Below are 22182 nucleotides of genomic sequence, written 5' to 3'. Positions count from 1 at the left end.
TAACCAGATCCTGGGTGATTATTTGCGACATTTTGTTTCCTCCCGCCAGGATGACTGGGCAGATCTCCTTCCATGGGCCGAATTTTCGTATAACTTCAGGGTCTCTGAATCTTCCTCCAAATCCCCATTTTTCGTGGTGTACGGCCGTCACCCTCTTCCCCCCCTCCCTACCCCCTTGCCCTCTGGTCTGCCCGCTGTGGATGAAATTTCTCGTGACCTTTCCATTATATGGAGAGAGACCCAAAATTCTCTCTTACAGGCTTCTTCACGCATGAAGAGGTTCGCGGATAAGAAAAGAAGAGCTCCCCCCGTTTTTTCCCCTGGAGACAAGGTATGGCTCTCCGCTAAATATGTCCGCTTCCGTGTCCCTAGCTACAAGTTGGGACCACGCTATCTTGGTCCTTTCAAAATTTTGTGTCAAATTAATCCTGTCTCTTATAAACTTCTTCTTCCTCCTTCTCTTCGTATCCCTAATGCCTTTCACGTCTCTCTTCTCAAACCACTCATCCTCAACCGTTTTTCTCCCAAATCTGTTCCTCCCACTCCTGTTTCCGGCTCCTCGGACGTCTTCTCGGTCAAGGAAATTTTGGCTGCCAAAAAGGTCAGAGGGAAAAATTTTTTTTTAGTAGACTGGGAGGGTTGTGGTCCTGAAGAGAGATCCTGGGAACCTGAGGACAACATCCTTGACAAAAGTCTGCTCCTCAGGTTCTCAGGCTCCAAGAAGAGGGGGAAACCCAAGGGGGGGGGTACTGTTACGCCGAGCGCTCCGGGTCCCCGCTCCTCCCCGGAGCGCTCGCTTCACTCCCTCCGCTGCAGCGCTCCGGTCACGTCCTCTGACCCGGGGCGCTGCGATCCTGCTGCCAGCCGGGATGCGATTCGCGATGCGGGTAGCGCCCGCTCGCGATGCGCACCCCGGCTCCCCTACCTGACTCGCTCCCCGTCTGTTCTGTCCCGGCGCGCGCGGCCCCGCTCCCTAGGGCGCGCGCGCGCCGGGTCTCTGCGATTTAAAGGGCCACTGCGCCGCTGATTGGCGCAGTGGTTCCAATTAGGGTTTTCACCTGTGCACTTCCCTATATTACCTCACTTCCCTTGCACTCCCTTGCCGGATCTTGTTGCCTTAGTGCCAGTGAAAGCGTTCCTTGTGTGTTCCTTGCCTGTGTTTCCAGACCTTCTGCCGTTGCCCCTGACTACGATCCTTGCTGCCTGCCCCGACCTTCTGCTACGTCCGACCTTGCTTCTGCCTACTCCCTTGTACCGCGCCTATCTTCATCAGCCAGAGAGGTGAGCCGTTGCTAGTGGATACGACCTGGTCACTACCGCCGCAGCAAGACCATCCCGCTTTGCGGCGGGCTCTGGTGAAAACCAGTAGTGGCTTAGAACCGGTCCACTAGCACGGTCCACGCCAATCCCTCTCTGGCACAGAGGGTCCACTACCTGCCAGCCGGCATCGTGACACTGTATTATACATATTAATGATGTCCCTGTCCTTGGCTCGTCTCTGACCCCTGCAATTATTCATGGAAGCATATCTAAATGCCCCAAAAAATTTTTATAAATGGGGCAAAAAAAATTAAGTGAAAAAAAAAATATGATTTACAACAAAAACTAGAAAAAAATGACCACCAAAACCTACAGTATTGTCGGGAGCAGTAGTACCGGCAGTTAAGGACATATCACAGCAGGTGTCACTCCTGACACCCTATGCGATCGTCCTATCTATTGCAGAGATGAGAGCGCAGGAGAAAGTGGCTCGCATCTATACATTATACAGGACGATCACAGGGGCGTCGCTAATGAACAAATTTGTTATTTCGAATCAAGTTGAAGTTCGGATTCGATACGAATCAAATTTATCATGAAATTCAGAACGAATTCGACTTTTACTGATTCGATTCGCTCATCTCTAATCACAATCACCAGATGTAACATCTTAGGACTTCATTCTGTGGAGCTCTCTGGATTCAAAGTATCTGCCCCCCCCCCCCCAGGCACAGGACCTGACCCACCCAAGAAAACATGTGTCACCAGTGGAGACCATATCTGAGGAGATGCTGGTTAGTCTGGACAGAACTGGACTATCACCTAGACATCTGCCGTGTCACCAGTGGAGTCCATATCCGAGGAAATGCTGGAGACATCTGGACAGAACAGGACTATCACCTAGACATCTGCCGTGTCACCAATAGAGTCCGTATCTGAGGAGATGCTGGAGACATCTGGACAGAACTGGACTATCACCTAGACATCTGCCATGTCACCAATGGAGTCCGTATCTGAGGAGAAGCTGGAGACATCTGGACAGAACTGGACTATCACCTAGACATCTGCGGTGTCACCAGTGGAGTCCATATCTGAGGAGATGCTGGAGACATCTGGACAGAACTGGACTATCACCTAGACATCTGCCGTGTCACCAGTGGAGTCCATATCTGAGGAGATGCTGGAGACATCTGGACAGAACTGGACTATCACCTAGACATCTGCGGTGTCACCAGTGGAGTCCATATCTGAGGAGATGCTGGAGACATCTGGACAGAACTGGACTATCACTTAGACATCTGCGGTGTCACCAGTGGAGTTCATATCTGAGGAGATGCTGAATACATCTGAACAGAACAGGACTATCACCTAGACATCTGCCGTGTCACCAATGGAGTCCGTATCTGAGGAGAAACTGGAGACATCTGGACAGAACAGGACTATCACCTAGACATCTGCCGTGTCACCAGTGGAGACCATATCCGGGGAGATGCTGGAGACATCTGGACAGAACAAGACTATCACCTAGACATCTGCCGTGTCACCAGTGGAGACCATATCTGAGGAGATGTTGGAGACATCTGGACAGAACAGGACTATCACCTAGACATCTGCCGTGTCACCAGTGGAGACCATATCTGAGGAGATGCTGGAGACATCTGGACAGAACTGGACTATCACCTAGACATCTGCCGTGTCACCAGTGGAGACCATATCTGAGGAGATGTTGGAGACATCTGGACAGAACAGGACTATCACCTAGACATCTGCCGTGTCACCAGTGGAGACCATATCTGAGGAGATGCTGGAGACATCTGGACAGAACAGGACTATCACCTAGACATCTGCCGTGTCACCAGTGGAGACCATATCTGAGGAGATGTTGGAGACATCTGGACAGAACAGGACTATCACCTAGACATCTGCCGTGTCACCAGTGGAGACCATATCTGAGGAGATGCTGGAGACATCTGGACAGAACAGGACTATCACCTAGACATCTGCCGTGTCACCAGTGGAGTCCATATTCGGGGAGATGCTGGAGACATCTGGACAGAACTGGACTATAACCTAGACATCTGCCGTGTCACCAGTGGAGTCCATATCCGAGGAGATGCTGGAGACATCTGGACAGAACAAGACTATCACCTAGACATCTGCGGTGTCATCAGTGGAGTCCATATCTGAGGAGATGCTGGAGACATCTGGACAGAACAAGACTATCACCTAGACATCTGCCGTGTCACCAATGGAGTCCGTATCTGAGGAGAAGCTGGAGACATCTGGACAGAACAGGACTATCACCTAGACATCTGCCGTGTCACCAATGGAGTCCGTATCTGAGGAGATGCTGGAGACATCTGGAGAGAACAAGACTATCACCTAGACATCTGCCGTGTCACCAGTGGAGACCATATCTGAGGAGATGCTGGAGACATCTGGACAGAACAGGACTATCACCTAGATATCTGTGGTGTCACCAGTGGAGTCCATATCTGAGGAGATGCTGGAGACATCTGGACAGAACTGGACTATAACCTAGACATCTGCCGTGTCACCAGTGGAGTCCATATTCGGGGAGATGCTGGAGACATCTGGACAGAACTGGACTATCACCTAGACATCTGCGGTGTCACCAGTGGAGACCATATCTGAGGAGATGCTGGAGACATCTGGACAGAACAGGACTATCACCTAGACATCTGCCGTGTCACCAGTGGAGTCCATATCTGGGGAGATGCTGGAGACATCTGGACAGAACTGGACTATCACATAGACATCTGCCGTGTCACCAGTGGAGTCCATATCCGGGGAGATGCTGGAGACATCTGGACAGAACAGGACTATCACCTAGACATCTGCCGTGTCACCAGTGGAGTCCATATCTGGGGAGATGCTGGAGACATCTGGACAGAACTGGACTATCACATAGACATGTGCCGTGTCACCAGTGGAGTCCATATCTGGGGAGATGCTGGAGACATCTGGACAGAACAGGACTATCACCTAGACATCTGCGGTGTCACCAGTGGAGTCCATATCCAGGGAGATGCTGGAGACATCTGGACAGAACAGGACTATCACCTAGACATCTGCCGTGTCACCAGTGGAGACCATATCTGAGGAGATGCTGGAGACATCTGGACAGAACAGGACTATCACCTAGACATCTGCCGTGTCACCAGTGGAGACCATATCCGGGGAGATGCTGGGAAGCTCTGAAGACTCTAATAAAGCTCCAGCATGTGGTTTTTGTTAAGGGTAATCGGCTCAAGGCTGGTTTGGTATGAGGATCTATCTCTATATTGTACTGTAGGATCTATGAGGATCTATCACTATATTGTACTGTAGGATCTATGAGGATCTATCACTTTATTGTACTGTAGGATCTATGAGGATCTATCACTATATTGTTCTGTAGGATCTATGAGGATCTATCACTATATTGTACTGTAGGATCTATGAGGATCTATCACTATATTGTTCTGTAGGATCTATGAGGATCTATCACTATGTTGTACTGTAGTATCTATGAGGATCTATCACTATATTGTACTGTAGGATCTATGAGGATCTATCACTTTATTGTACTGTAGGATCTATGAGAATCTCTCACTATATTGTACTGTAGGATCTATGAGGATCTCTCACTATATTGTACTGTAGGATCTATGAGGATTTCTCACTATATTGTACTGTAGGATCCATGAGGATCTATCACTATATTGTACTGTAGGATCTATGAGGATCTATCACTTTATTGTACTGTAGGATCTATGAGGATCTATCACTATATTGTACTGTAGGATCTATGAGGATCTCTCACTATATTGTATTGTAGGATCTATGAGGATCTATCACTATATTGTACTGTAGGATCTATGAGGATCTATCACTATATTGTACTGTAGGATCTATGAGGATCTATCACTATATTATACTGTAGGATCTATGAGGATCTATCACTTTATTGTACTGTAGGATCTATGAGGATCTATCACTATATTGTACTGTAGGATCTATGAGGATCTATCACTATATTGTACTGTAGGATCTATGAGGATCTATCACTATATTGTACTGTAGGATCTATGAGGATCTATCACTATATTGTACTGTAGGATCTATGAGGATCTATCACTATATTGTACTGTAGGTTCTATGAGGATCTATCACTATGTTGTACTGTAGTATCTATGAGGATCTATCACTATATTGTACTGTAGGATCTATGAGGATCTCTCACTATATTGTACTGAGGATCAATGAGGATCTATCACAATATTGTACTGTAGGATCTATGAGGATCTATCACTTTATTGTACTGTAGGATCTATGAGGATCTATCACTATATTGTACTGTAGGATCTATGAGGATCTATCACGATATTGTATTGTAGGATCTATGAGGATCTATCACTATATTGTATTGTAGGATCTATAAGGATCTATCACTATATTGTACTGTAGGATCTATGAGGATCTATCACTATATTGTACTGTAGGATCTATGAGGATCTATCACTATATTGTACTGCAGGATTTATGAGGATCTATCACTATATTATACTGTAGGATCTATGAGGATCTCTCACTATATTGTACTGTAGGATCTATGAGGATCTATCACTATATTGTACTGTAGGATCTTTGAGGATCTATCACTATGTTGTACTGTAGTATCTATGAGGATCTATCACTATATTGTACTGTAGGATCTATGAGGATCTCTCACTATATTGTACTGAAGGAACAATGAGGATCTCTCACTATATTGTACTGTAGGATCTATGAGGATCTATCACTTTATTGTACTGTAGGATCTATGAGGATCTATCACTATATTGTACTGTAGGATCTATGAGGATCCATCACGATATTGTACTGTAGGATCTATGAGGATCTATCACTATATTGTACTGTAGGATCTATGAGGATGTATCACTATATTGTACTGTAGGATCTGTGAGGATCTATCACTATATTGTACTGTAGGATCTATGAGGATCTATCACTATATTGTACTGTAGGATCTATGAGGATCTATCACTATATTGTACTGTAGGATCTATGAGGATCTATCACTATATTGTACTGTAGGATCTATGAGGATCTATCACTATGTTGTACTGTAGGATCTATCACTATATTGTACTGTAGGATCTATGAGGATCTATCACTATATTGTACTGTAGGATCTATGAGGATCTATCACAATATTGTACTGTAGGATCTATGAGGATCTATCACTATATTGTACTGTAGGATCTATGAGGATCTATCACTATATTGTACTGTAGGATCTATGAGGATCTATCACTATATTGTACTGTAGGATCTATGAGGATCTATCACTATATTGTACTGTAGGATCTATGAGGCTCTCTCACTATATTGTACTGTAGGATCTCTCACTATATTGTACTGTAGGATCTATGAGGATCTCTCACTATATTGTACTGTAGGATCTATGAGGATCTCTCACTATATTGTACTGTGGGATCTATGAGGATCTATCACTTTATTGTACTGTAGGATCTATGAGGATCTCTCGCTATATTGTACTGTAGGATCTATGAGGATCTATCACTATATTGTACTGTAGGATCTATGAGGATCTATCACTATATTGTACTGTAGGATCTATGAGGCTCTCTCACTATATTGTACTGTAGGATCTCTCACTATATTGTACTGTAGGATCTATGAGGATCTCTCACTATATTGTACTGTAGGATCTATGAGGATCTCTCACTATATTGTACTGTGGGATCTATGAGGATCTATCACTTTATTGTACTGTAGGATCTATGAGGATCTATCACTATATTGTACTGTAGGATCTATGAGGATCTCTCGCTATATTGTACTGTAGGATCTATGAGGATCTCTCACTATATTGTACTGTAGGATCTATGAGGATCTATCACTATATTGTACTGTAGGATCTATGAGGATCTCTCACTATATTGTACTGTAGGATCTATGAGGATCTATCACTTTATTGTACTGTAGGATCTATGAGGATCTATCACTATATTGTACTGTAGGATCTATGAGGATCTATCACTAAGTTGTACTGTATAATCTATGAGGATCTATCACTATGTTGTACTGTAGGATCTATGAGGATCTCTCACTATATTGTACTTTAGGATCTATGAGGATCTATCTCTATATTGTACTGTAGGATCTATGAGGATCTATCACTATATTGTACTGTAGGATCTATGAGGATCTCTCACTATATTGTACTGTAGGATCTATGAGGATCTATCACTTTATTGTACTGTAGGATCAATGAGGATCTATCACTATATTGTACTGTAGGATCTATGAGGATCTATCACTATGTTGTACTGTATAATCTTTGAGGATCTATCACTATGTTGTACTGTAGGATCTATGAGGATCTCTCACTATATTGTACTGTAGGATCTATGAGGAACTTTCACTATATTGTACTGTAGGATCTATGAGGATCTATCACTATATTATACTGTAGGATCTATGAGGATCTCTCACTATATTGTACTGTAGGATCTATGAGGATGTATCACTATATTGTACTGTAGGATCTATGAGGATCTATCACTATATTGTACTGTAGGATCTATGAGGATCTATCACTATGTTGTACTGTAGGATCTATGAGGATCTATCACTATATTATACTGTAGGATCTATGAGGATCTATCACTATATTGTACTGTAGGATCTATGAGGATCTCTCACTATGTTGTACTGTAGGATCTATGAGGATCTATCACTATATTATACTGTAGGATCTATGAGGATCTATCACTATATTGTACTGTAGGATCTATGAGGATCTCTCACTATGTTGTACTGTACGATCTATGAGGATCTATCACTATATTGTACTGTAGGATCTATGAGGATCTATCACAATATTGTACTGTAGGATCTATGAGGATCTATCACTGTATTGTACTGTAGGATCTATGAGGATCTATCACTATATGGTACTGTAGGATCTATGAGGATCTCTCACTATATTGTACTGTAGGATCTATGAGGATCTATCACTATATTGTACTGTAGGATCTATGAGGATCTATCACTATATTGTACTGTAGGATCTATGAGGATCTCTCACTATATTGTACTGTAGGATCTATGAGGATCTCTCACTATATTGTACAGTAGGATCTATGAGGATCTATCACTATATTGTACTGTAGGATCTATGAGGATCTATCACTATATGGTACTGTAGGATCTATGAGGATCTATCACTATATTGTACTGTAGGATCTATGAGGATCTATCACTATATTGCACTGTAGGATCTATGAGGATCTATCACTATATTGTACTGTAGGATCTATGAGGATCTCTCACTATATTGTACAGTAGGATCTATGAGGATCTATCACTATATTGTACTGTAGGATCTATGAGGATCTATCACTATATTATACTGTAGGATCTATGAGGATCTATCACTATATTGTACTGTAGGATCTATGAGGATCTATCACTATATTGTACTGTAGGATCTATGAGGATCTATCACTATATTGTACTGTAGGATCTATGAGGATCTCTCACTATATTGTACTGTAGGATTTCACCTGTTTCAGCAGTTTTGATGTATAATTTCTCCACAGTGACCGATGACTGATCCGATCGTTGTGAGAAGACGATATCGTATTGTGTGAATAACTCCAGATTGGAGAAGATCTTCTCTCCACTTCCATATTTACATTCAGTGTAGAAATCCTTTTGCAGAATACAGGAGGATATATATGATGTCCAGTCGTTCCGGCACTGCTCCGGGGTGCAAACAATACTCAGGCGGATGCTGCTCGACGTCACTTCCACAATGGTCACTTTGACTTCTACCAAACATGAAATAGAGATAAACAGGTAAAAAGTCTAATTCTCACAAAAATAGCAAATAATCCCCATTATGTGTGTCTGACCCGCCCCCCGGACCCCCGAAATATCAGTCACCGGTCTGAAGGAACCTCCCACTGTGTTTTTTTACTTTTGTATCAATTGTCTTCAAAAAGTACAAAATCTTCATGTTGGACGTTCTTAGTCATTGGATAAGGATACGTGTGCGGGTTTTATTTGGCCCTAGTAACTTCTTGTGCATTTTTTGGTAAAATAACAGGAAAATGTAGTTTTGCAGAACAATAAAGAAGACGATAGCATGCACTCACCGCTTAAACAGTGTCTAGGAGTCCGGAGGTCTGGGATCACGGGATGGCATAGAGGGAATCACTGAAGCGCTCAGAGGCTACGCTGGGCATAGTTTACTAGGCATCCGGAGGTCCGGGATCACGGGATGGCATAGAGGGAATCACTGAAGCGCTCAGAGGCTACGCTGGGCATAGTTTACTAGGCATCCGGAGGTCCGGGATCACGGGATGGCATAGAGGGAATCACTGAAGCGCTCAGAGGCTACGCTGGGCATAGTTTACTAGGCATCCGGAGGTCCGGGATCACGGGATGGCATAGAGGGAATCACTGAAGCGCTCAGAGGCTACGCTGGGCATAGTTTACTAGGCATCCGGAGGTCCGGGATCACGGGATGGCATAGAGGGAATCACTGAAGCGCTCAGAGGCTACGCTGGGCATAGTTTACTAGGCATCCGGAGGTCTGGGATCACGGGATGGCATAGAGGGAATCACTGAAGCGCTCAGAGGCTACGCTGGGCATAGTTTACTAGGCATCCGGAGGTCTGGGATCACGGGATGGCATAAAGGGAATCACTGAAGCACTCAGAGGCTACGCTGGGCATAGTTTACTAGGCATCCGGAGGTCCGGGATCACGGGATGGCATAGAGGGAATCACTGAAGCGCTCAGAGGCTACGCTGGGCGTAGTTTACTAGGCATCCGGAGGTCTAGGATCACGGGATGGCATAGAGGGAATCACTGAAGCGCTCAGAGGCTACGCTGGGCATAGTTTACTAGGCATCCGGAGGTCCGGGATCACGGGATGGCATAGAGGGAATCACTGAAGCGCTCAGAGGCTACGCTGGGCATAGTTTACTAGGCATCCGGAGGTCCGGGATCACGGGATGGCATAGAGGGAATCACTGAAGCGCTCAGAGGCTACGCTGGGCATAGTTTACTAGGCATCCGGAGGTCTGGGATCACGGGATGGCATAGAGGGAATCACTGAAGCGCTCAGAGGCTACGCTGGGCGTAGTTTACTAGGCATCCGGAGGTCCGGGATCAGGGGATGGCATAGAGGGAATCACTGAAGCGCTCAGAGGCTACGCTGGGCGTAGTTTACTAGGCATCCGGAGGTCTGGGATCACGGGATGGCATAGAGGGAATCACTGAAGCGCTCAGAGGCTACGCTGGGCGTAGTTTACTAGGCATCCGGAGGTCTGGGATCACGGGATGGCATAGAGGGAATCACTGAAGCGCTCAGAGGCTACGCTGGGCATAGTTTACTAGGCATCCGGAGGTCCGGGATCACGGGATGGCATAGAGGGAATCACTGAAGCGCTCAGAGGCTACACTGGGCGTAGTTTACTAGGCATCCGGAGGTCTGGGATCACGGGATGGCATAGAGGGAATCACTGAAGCGCTCAGAGGCTACGCTGGGCATAGTTTACTAGGCATCCCGAGGTCCGGGATCACGGGATGGCATAGAGGGATTCACTGAAGCACTCAGAGGCTACGCTGGGCATAGTTTACTAGGAGTCCGGAGGTCTGGGATCACGGGATGGCATAGAGGGAATCACTGAAGCGCTCAGAGGCTACGCTGGGCGTAGTTTACTAGGCATCCGGAGGTCTGGGATCACGGGATGGCATAGAGGGAATCACTGAAGCGCTCAGAGGCTACGCCGGTCGTTTCATGCGAGAGGCCGGAAGAAGCGCGCACTGTCGGGTGAAACGACCGGCGTAGCCTCTGAGCGCTTCGACGATTCCCTCTATGCCATCCCGTGATCCCGGACCTCCGGATGCCTAGACACTGTTTAAGCGGTGAGTGCATGCCATCGTCTTCTTTATTGTTATTTGATACTTCAACTGCATTTGCATGCACCCCGCAGGTGTCAATTGTTTCACTGGATCCATATACAGCTCTGCAGACGTAACCTTTTCATTGAGTAGTGTTTATACAGGAATGCTCTCCCCTACTTTCTTTTCTCCATTGTACATAAATAGTTTTGCAGAAGCTGTCTGTCATGATAATGAGTCATGAAAGGTCACGTAGGGTCGGGAAGACTGAGCCCTAAGCTAATCCCAGAACCTACATTCCCTGCCAAAATGGCAGCTCGCAACCAGGAGCCAGTCCCTTCACTAACTAAAAGTACAGGGGCGTCAGGGTCAACAATAATAACCAGAAACTGTACAAGTCGGGACACAGTCAAAAAATCAGAACACAGAATTACAGCAAGGACACAAAGTAACATAAAACAGACATCAGGGAAACATCTTAAAGGGGTACTCCTGGGGAAAACACAATTTTTTTAATCAACTGGTGCCAGACAGATTTGTAAATTATTTCTATTTAAAAATCTTAATCCTTCCAGTACTTATCAGTTGCTGTATGCTCCACAGGAAGTTGTATAGTTCTTTCCAGTCTGACCACAGTGCTCTCTGCTGACACCTCTGTCCATGTCAGGAACTGTCCAGAGCAGCGTATGTTTGCTATGGGGATTTGCTTGTACTCTGGTCAGTTCCTGACACGGACAGAGGGCACTGTGGTCAGACAGAAAAGAACGACACAACTTCCTGTGGAGCATACAGAAGCTAATAAGTACTGGAAGGATTAAGATTTTTAAATAGAAGTAATTTACAATTTTTTTTAACTTTCTGGCACCAATTGATTTGAAAAAAAAAAATAAAAATTTCCACCGAATTACTTTAACAGCAATATAGCTACAGACGACAGCCTACGAACCAAAACAAGATAAAGAGCAGATACGATCATGTGAACCAGACAGGTAAACTAGGAATTATATAAGGCAAGATGTATCCAGGGATGCAGAGGAAGAACAAGGTTAGACTGAAGGCAGATACTATATAACTCAAGGACATGAAAATACTAGAATGACAAGAACAAACACAGGAATCAGTAGTTGTGGCTACGGTAGAAAATGCAGATGCGGTGAGGCGCTCTACTCGGGATGACTGGTCAGCCGCTTAGTTGGATGGTATAGTAAATCATCTTATTATAAGAACACTGTCGCGTGAAACTACCGGCGTAGTTTACTAGGCATCCGGAGGTCCGGGATCATGGGATGGCATAGAGGGATTCGCTGAAGCGCTCAGAGGCTACGTCGGTCGTTTCACGCGACAGAGAGGCCGGAAGAAGCGCGCACTGTCGCGTGAAATGACCGGCGTAGTTTACTTGGCATCCAGAGGTCGGACAAAGCATTTCAAGGGGCGGGACCCCCTCGTCATCAGGTCCAAAAGAGGGGGTCCCGCCCCTTGAAACGCGTTGTCCGATATCTCTGTTCTTATAATAAAATAGTTACTCTACCCCTAAACCGGGTCCATTTTATCCGACTAAGCTCCTGACCAGCCATCCCAAGGAGATCGCCTCACCGCACCTGTATTTTCTACCGTAGCCACGCCTACTGATTCCTGTATTTACGAGACTGTCCGGGAGGTTTCCAGGACGGGAAGGTGCCGGCAGTACTCTTGGAATTTCTACTATGGCTTTGGCCGCAAGCGTTACAGTGTTGTGCTCAGAGTACAACACCCAAAGGTGAGCAAGGCTATTCTCTGATGCCAGATACATTGTCACTAGGAGCAACGGCACATTGTATTTCTGTTTCCATATAAGAACAAACTTAAACGTTCAAAGACCAACTGGTCTGAACAGGAAGAAAGAACATTCAATCTAGATACAAAATAAACTGACTCCTATGTTAGGGACAAAGTGAAGCTCAGGAAACGGATCTAACGCTGGGAGGAACCGGATAAACTACAGCATCAAACTCCAACATAATGGAGAGACACAAATTACCAAATCCAAATAGACTCCAAGTCAGAGGGCACCATCAGGATCTAACCTTGGAGGAACTCAAAAAATCCAGAACACATCGAAACACGGGTACAGATACTCAACAGATTCATAGACCCACAAAGCACAAACTGGTCTGAACAGGGGTCAAGATTCAAGACCCACAGAATCAGGTGTGAACACACAACAACAGAGAATACAAAACAAGCAAAATACAAGTACACAAGAATATCAGAATAGAGCTAAAAGCTAACACTGGACACAAAGCCATGACTATACAAAGTACAGTGGGCTCACAGAGAGAAGTGAACAGGATAAAACCCAGAACAAGGTAAAAATCAGCAGCCAGGCGGAAGGCCTTAGAAGGTTCAATATAACCCCCTCCTGGGTTCTGATAGGCTAGCAACATTACTCCACTGCTCGGCGTTCGGAACAAAATGTTCCAAACGCTTGAACCCGGCACCGGCGCCCCCTCAATGCAAGTCTATGGGAGGGGGCGTGGTTGTTGCCACGCCCCCTCCCATAGACTTGCATTGAGGGGGCGGGGTGTGACGTCACAAGCCCCCCGCCGGCTCTAAGTGTTCGTAACATTGTTAAAAGCGGAGAACCCCTTTTAACACAAAGCTGGCCAGATGCAGACATTACGCTATCATTTATGTTCGATGGGAATTGTCACCATATTGCCCGTTTACATTGATTGCAGAGAATGACGGCCGCAGACATTAGAGGTAGGTTGAAGGTTGAACAACAAGTGACTGAGTGATTGTCTGATGAATGGTCATTTTGCCAATAAAGCCACATCCTAGTCCATATCGGCCAATAGAGTCATTCAGACCAGTCATACATGATCAATAACAAAGCGTGAAGGAAGTCATCAACGCTCCGGGAACATTCTTTCATGGAAGGATCATTTGTATGTGGTGACCCAGTACGCAATACCGTATCCTGCCCATCCTGTCAGACAGATGTTGCCTTCAGTGTCCGTCTTGGGCCCACACTACTCAGGAGTCAATATACAGTAATGTTATGCTATTGTTGTTGTTCTGGAATTTTCTATGTTACTGTTGCTTTAGGCCTGTTAAGCAGGGAGTGTACAAGAGTAAATCAGGTGACCTGTCTGCCCCAATGGGAATCCTCAAATTGCCCCATATATATAGTGTAGAGGGGGAGGAGTTTACGGAGTTCAGTCTAGTTTAAGCTGAGGTACAGTGTGGAGAAGTCAGAGAGAAGTGTGAGGTGATCAGAGAATGAATTGCCCCGTGCCTGGCCCAGGAGAAGCTGTCTCCAACCTCGGACTGCGTATAGGATAACGGTGCCCTGGCGTCACGAAAAGGTTAACTGCACATTACCCTCACCCGACACCACATGTAGACAAAAGATCTCTCTTGGATGATGATTTCAAACATGGCCGCCTTCACTTCTGACAAGGACCGCCTGTCATTGATCAGCTGATACGGTCAAGGATTGCTAAATTTCAATCGATCATCCAATGCAACCAGATGTTTTGGTGACACACGGGTTTCTGGTCATGGGGTCAGAATCTATGTAGAGGTCTTTCCTAAGAGGTCTGGCCGCAAAAAGAGGCCAAAGATGTCTGAGCAGAAAGCTCTTCAGTTAGGAGAAGTCGTCATAGTCATTTGGCCGGATAGAGAAAAAAAGAAAAGAGAGAATGTCTACAATCGGAGAAGAGGTCACCGGTGGTCCCTGGATTTACGGAGGATCCGCCACCTCCTCTGACCCTTCTGTTATAGTAAATCCTCACATAACCCATAAGATAACAAGAGATGTGATGATCCTCCGGGGTTCCTCCTCACCTATGCAGACAGCAGATGGCCTCCAGAAACTCCGGCCTCCAAGTCTCATACAGCGGATTTTGTCCGATGAGGGATAATGTCCAGGGTTGCACTGTAATGTCACCTCCTCACCCCAGTTATAATAGTCCTTGTATGGTGACAATTTCTCCACATTTCGTATTGAGGGATTTTGACATTGTTCTGTAGAAAAAAATATAAGAAATGAAGTTCAGTCTAGATAATATAATAAATATCCAAGATTAAAGGGGTATTCCGATGCTCCAAGGTTCAGAACATTTTGTTCAGAACGCTAAGAGTTGGAGGCCGTGATCTTGACGTCACGCCACGCCCCCTCCATTCATGTCTATGGGAGGGGGCGTACATCAGTGTCCTCCTTATCTCCATACATCAGTGTCCTCCTTATCTCCATACATCAGTGGCCTCCTTATCTCATACATCAGTGTCCTCCTTATCTCATACATCAATGTCCTCCTTATCTCATACATCAGTGTCCTCCTTATCTCCATACATCAGTGTCCTCCTTATCTCATACATCAGTGTCCTCCTTATCTCATACATCAGTGTCCTCCTTATCTCATACATCAGTGTCCTCCTTATCTCCATACATCAGTAGCCTCCTTATCTCATACATCAGTGTCCTCCTTATCTCCATACATCAGTGTCCTCCTTATCTCATACATCAGTGTCCTCCTTATCTCATACATCAGTGTCCTCCTTATCTCCATACATCAGTGTCCTCCTTATCTCATACATCAGTGTCCTTCTTATCTCCATACATCAGTGTCCTCCTTATCTCATACATCAGTGTCCTCCTTATCTCCATACATCAGTGTCCTCCTTATCTCCATACATCAGTGTCCTCCTTATCTCCATACATCAGTGTCCTCCTTATCTCCATATATCAGTGTCCTCCTTATCTCATACATCAGTGTCCTCCTTATCTCCATATATCAGTGTCCTTATCTCATACATCAGTGTCCTCCTTATCTCCATACATCAGTGTCCTCCTTATCTCCATACATCAGTGTCCTCCTTATCTCCATACATCAGTGTCCTCCTTATCTCATATATCAGTGTCCTCCTTATCTCATATATCAGTGTCCTCCTTATCTCATACATCAGTGTCCTCCTTATCTCATACATCAGTGTCCTCCTTATCTCATACATCAGTGTCCTCCTTATCTCATACATCAGTGTCCTCCTTATCTCATACATCAGTGTCCTCCTTATCTCATACATCAGTGTCCTCCTTCTCTCATACATCAGTGTCCTCCTTATCTCATACATCAGTGTCCTCCTTATCTCATACATCAGTGTCCTCCTTCTCTCATACAACAGTGTCCTCCTTATCTCCATACATCAGTGTCCTCCTTATCTCCATACATCAGTGTCCTCCTTATCTCATACATCAGTGTCCTCCTTATCTCATACATCAGTGTCCTCCTTATCTCATATATCAGTGTCCTCCTTATATCATATATCAGTGTTCTCCTTATCTCATACATCAGTGTCCCCCTTATCTCCATACATCAGTGTCCTCCTTATCTCATACATCAGTGTCCTCCTTATCTCATACATCAGTGTCCTCCTTATCTCATATATCAGTGTCCTCCTTATCTCCATACATCAGTGTCCTCCTTATCTCATACATCAGTAGCCTCCTTATCTCATACATCAGTGTCCTTCTTATCTCATACATCAGTGTCCTCCTTATCTCATACATCAGTGTCCTCCTTATCTCATACATCAGTGTCCTTCTTATCTCATACATCAGTGTCATCCTTATCTCCATACATCAGTGTCCTCCTTATCTCATACATCAGTGTCCTCCTTATCTCATACATCAGTGTCCTCCTTATCTCATATATCAGTGTCCTCCTTATCTCCATACATCAGTGTCCTTCTTATCTCATACATCAGTGTCCTCCTTCTCTCATACAACAGTGTCCTCCTTATCTCCATACATCAGTGTCCTCCTTATCTCCATACATCAGTGTCCTCCTTATCTCATACATCAGTGTCCTCCTTATCTCATACATCAGTGTCCTCCTTATCTCATATATCAGTGTCCTCCTTATATCATATATCAGTGTTCTCCTTATCTCATACATCAGTGTCCCCCTTATCTCCATACATCAGTGTCCTCCTTATCTCATACATCAGTGTCCTCCTTATCTCATACATCAGTGTCCTCCTTATCTCATATATCAGTGTCCTCCTTATCTCCATACATCAGTGTCCTCCTTATCTCATACATCAGTAGCCTCCTTATCTCATACATCAGTGTCCTTCTTATCTCATACATCAGTGTCCTCCTTATCTCATACATCAGTGTCCTCCTTATCTCATACATCAGTGTCCTTCTTATCTCATACATCAGTGTCATCCTTATCTCCATACATCAGTGTCCTCCTTATCTCATACATCAGTGTCCTCCTTATCTCATACATCAGTGTCCTCCTTATCTCATATATCAGTGTCCTCCTTATCTCCATACATCAGTGTCCTTCTTATCTCATACATCAGTGTCATCCTTATCTCCATACATCAGTGTCCTCCTTATCTCATACATCAGTGTCCTTCTTATCTCATACATCAGTGTCATCCTTATCTCATACATCAGTGTCCTCCTTATCTCATACATCAGTGTCCTTCTTATCTCATACATCAGTGTCATCCTTATCTCCATACATCAGTGTCCTCCTTATCTCATACATCAGTGTCCTCCTTATCTCATATATCAGTGTCCTCCTTATCTCATACATCAGTGTCCTCCTTATCTCATACATCAGTGTTCTCCTTATCTCATACATCAGTGTCCTCCTTATCTCATACATCAGTGTCCTCCTTATCTCATATATCAGTGTCCTCCTTATCTCCATACATCAATGTCCACCTTATCTCATACATCAGTGTCCTCCTTATCTCATACATCAGTGTCCTCCTTATCTCATACATCAGTGTCCTCCTTATCTCATACATCAGTGTCCTCCTTATCTCATATATCAGTGTCCTCCTTATCTCATTCATCAGTGTCCTCCTTATCTCATACATCAGTGTCCTCCTTATCTCATACATCAGTGTCCTCCTTATCTCATACATCAGTGTCCTCCTTATCTCATACATCAGTGTCCTCCTTATCTCATACATCAGTGTCCTCCTTATCTCATATATCAGTGTCCTCCTTATCTCATACATCAGTGTCCTCCTTATCTCATACATCAGTGTCCTCCTGATCTCATACATTAGTGTCCTCCTTATCTCATACATCAGTGTCCTCCTTATCTCATACAACAGTGTCCTCCTTATCTCATACATCAGTGTCCCCCTTATCTCCATACATCAGTGTCCTCCTTATCTCATACATCAGTGTCCTCCTTATCTCATACAACAGTGTCCTCCTTATCTCATACATCAGTGTCCCCCTTATCTCCATACATCAGTGTCCCCCTTATCTCATACATCAGTGTCCTCCTTATCTCATACATCAGTGTCCTCCTTATCTCATACAGCAGTGTCCTCCTTATCTCATACATCAGTGTCCTCCTTATCTCCATTCATCAGTGTCCTTCTTATCTCCATACATCAGTGTCCTCCTTATCTCATACATCAGTGTCCTCCTTATCTCCATACATCAGTGTCCTCCTTATCTCCATACATCAGTGTCCTCCTTATCTCATACATCAGTGTCCTCCTTATCTCATACATCAGTGTCCTCCTTATCTCATACATCAGTGTCCTCCTTATCTCATACATCAGTGTCCTCCTTATCTCCATACATCAGTGTCCTCCTTATCTCCATACATCAGTGTCCTCCTTATCTCATACATCAGTGTCCTCCTTATCTCATACATCAGTGTCCTCCTTATCTCATACATCAGTGTCCTCCTTATCTCCATACATCAGTGTCCTCCTTATCTCATACATCAGTGTCCTCCTTATCTCATACATCAGTGTCCTCCTTATCTCATACATCAGTGTCCTCCTTATTTCATATATCAGTGTCCTCCTTATCTCCATACATCAGTGTCCTCCTTATCTCATACATCAGTGTCCTCCTTATCTCACATATCAGTGTCCTCCTTATCTCATACATCAGTGTCCTCCTTATTTCATATATCAGTGTCCTCCTTATCTCCATACATCAGTGTCCTCCTTATCTCATACATCAGTGTCCTCCTTATCTCATACATCAGTGTCCTCCTTATCTCATACATCAGTGTCCTCCTTATCTCATACATCAGTGTCCTCCTTATCTCATACATCAGTGTCCATCTTATCTCATGTATCAGTGTCCTCCTTATCTCATATATCGGTGTCCTCCTTATCTCCATACATCGGTGTCCTCCTTGTCTCCATACATCACTGTCCTCCTTATCTCATACATCAGTGTCCTCCTTATCTCATACATCAGTGTCCTCCTTATCTCCATACATCAGTGTCCTCCTTATCTCATACATCAGTGTCCTCTTATCTCACACATCAGTGTCCTCCTTATCTCATACATCAGTGTCCTCCTTATTTCATATATCAGTGTCCTCCTTATCTCATACATCAGTGTCCTCCTTATCTCATACATCAGTGTCCTCCTTATTTCATACATCAGTGGCCTCCTTATCTCATACATCAGTGTCCTCCTTATCTCCATACATCAGTGTCCTCCAAATCTCATACATCAGTGTCCTCCTTATCTCCATACATCAGTGTCCTCCTTATCTCATACATCAGTGTCCTCCTTATCTCATACATCAGTGTCCTCCTTATCTCACACATCTGTGTCCTCCTTATCTCATACATCAGTGTCCTCCTTATCTCATATATCAGTGTCCTCCTTATCTCCATACATCAGTGTCCTCCTTATCTCATACATCAGTGTCCTCCTTATTTCATACATCAGTGGCCTCCTTATCTCATACATCAGTGTCCTCCTTATCTCCATACATCAGTGTCCTCCTAATCTCATACATCAGTGTCCTCCTTATGTCATACATCAGTGTCCTCCTTATCTCCATACATCAGTGTCCTCCTTATCTCATACATCAGTGTCCTCCTTATCTCATACATCAGTGTCCTCCTTATCTCCATACATCAGTGTCCTCCTTATCTCATACATCAGTGTCCTCCTTATCTCATACATCAGTGTCCTCCTTATCTCCATACATCAGTGTCCTCCTTATCTCCATGCATCACTGTCCTCCTTATCTCATACATCAGTGTCCTCCTTATCTCCATACATCAGTGTCCTCCTAATCTCATACATCAGTGTCCTCCTTATGTCATACATCAGTGTCCTCCTTATCTCCATACATCAGTGTCCTCCTTATCTCATACATCAGTGTCCTCCTTATCTCATACATCAGTGTCCTCCTTATCTCCATACATCAGTGTCCTCCTTATCTCATACATCAGTGTCCTCCTTATCTCATACATCAGTGTCCTCCTTATCTCCATACATCAGTGTCCTCCTTATCTCATACATCAGTGTCCTCCTTATCTCATATATCAGTGTCCTCCTTATCTCATACATCAGTATCCTCCTTATCTCATACATCAGTGTCCTCCTTATATCATATATCAGTGTCCTCCTTATCTCATACATCAGTGTCCTCCTCATCTCCATACATCAGTGTCCTCCTTATCTCATACATCAGTATCCTCCTTATCTCATACATCAGTGTCCTCCTTATCTCATACATCAGTGTCCTCCTTATCTCATACATCAGTGTCCTCCTTATCTCCATACATCAGTGTCCTCTTTATCTCATACATCAGCGTCCTCCTTATCTCCATACATCAGTGTCCTCCTCATCTCATACATCAGTGTCCTCCTTATCTCATACATCAGTGTCCTCCTTATCTCATACATCAGTGTCCTTTTTATCTCATACATCAGTGTCCTCCTTATTTCATACATCAGTGGCCTCCTTATCTCCATACATCAGTGTCCTCCTTATCTCCATACATCAGTGTCCTCCTCATCTCATACATCAGTGTCCTCCTTATCTCATACATCAGTGTCCTCCTTATCTCATACATCAGTGTCCTCCTTATCTCATACATCAGTGTCCTCCTTATTTCATACATCAGTGGCCTCCTTATCTCATACATCAGTGTCCTCCTTATCTCCATACATCAGTGTCCTCCTTATCTCCATACATCAGTGGCCTCCTTAGCTCATACATCAGTGTCCTCCTTATCTCCATACATCAGTGTCCTCCTTATCTCATACATCAGTGTCCTCCTTATCTCCATACATCAGTGTCCTCCTTATCTCATACATCAGTGCCCTCCTTATCTCATACATCAGTGTCCTCCTATCTAATAAGACCTCTTCCTTCCTACCTGATCTTTCAGTTTGGCCATGAACTCCTAATCCAGATAAGGTTATGAGGCTCAGCAGAATCGGGTAGACGGAGGACATATTGGGCGGATGGTGGTCACAAATTTCAGTCCTCTGCTCGCTTTATCATCCGGTTTGTCTCTGTTTTCCAGTCGTTTCCTCTGCCAGTGTTTAGAGTTGGTATCTTCCTCTTTTGTGGTTTGGTTTCAGCTCTGGCTCATTCACTCAAACATGAATTCTGCGAGGTTTACACTAAGATATTATATTTTAAAATACGCCCCCAAAAATGCCCAATCTATCGCACAGCATTTTTCCTCTTAAAAAAGCCAGGGAAGCGGGCAGCATGCTCCATTCCGCTCCCCAGTCAGTGGTGGATGTTTACAATCTGAAAGCCCTGTTCTGTAAGTTCATATTCCCTGCTGGATTCTCTGATGGTCAATCAGGGCTTCTGACAGGGAATATGCCGCCTGCTTCCCTGGCTTCTAAGTTAGAGTGCCAGTGGGTGTTAAGAGGGAGATCTAGTGCCATCGGTTCCTCAACGCCTGTACTACTACTTCTTGATGGGAGTAGAAAAAAAGAAGAAAAAATAAAACTACAGTTAGTAACAACATTGTTACACATTAAAAAATAATAGGTATGTAGAAAGAACGTAGCACTCACCTGATGACCGATGCAAACATGGAGGCTTTATTTCATTGTACGATACAGGACATCAAAACACCAGGACAGAGAGGACAAAAAAGCTCAGGAAGAGCATGGTGAGCGACGGCTCCGTTTCGCGGCAAAACCGCTTGGTCACGCTTAACC

The 22182-nt window shown here is 44.4% G+C and overlaps 1 protein-coding gene across 1 annotated transcript in view; it reads right to left on the bottom strand.

Annotated features, from left to right (window-relative positions):
* LOC130312489 (uncharacterized) overlaps positions 1-21507 on the bottom strand; it is a 33528-nt gene extending 12021 nt beyond the window's left edge. Inside the window, exons 1-3 of the mRNA XM_056552580.1 lie at positions 21378-21507; positions 15036-15215; positions 8859-9125 (exon numbers count right to left, since the gene is read on the bottom strand). Of these exons, the coding sequence (XP_056408555.1) occupies positions 8859-9125; positions 15036-15215; positions 21378-21456 (526 nt within the window). The 5' untranslated portion in view covers positions 21457-21507. The remainder of the gene's footprint in view (positions 1-8858; positions 9126-15035; positions 15216-21377) is intronic.
* Between the last annotated feature and the right edge of the window lie 675 nt (positions 21508-22182).

This window comes from Hyla sarda, chromosome 1, assembly GCF_029499605.1.
Source record: "Hyla sarda isolate aHylSar1 chromosome 1, aHylSar1.hap1, whole genome shotgun sequence".
Classification (NCBI taxonomy): domain Eukaryota; kingdom Metazoa; phylum Chordata; class Amphibia; order Anura; family Hylidae; genus Hyla; species Hyla sarda.
The sequence above is the reverse complement of the archived record's forward strand: the minus strand, read 5'-3'. Positions and strand labels throughout refer to the sequence as shown.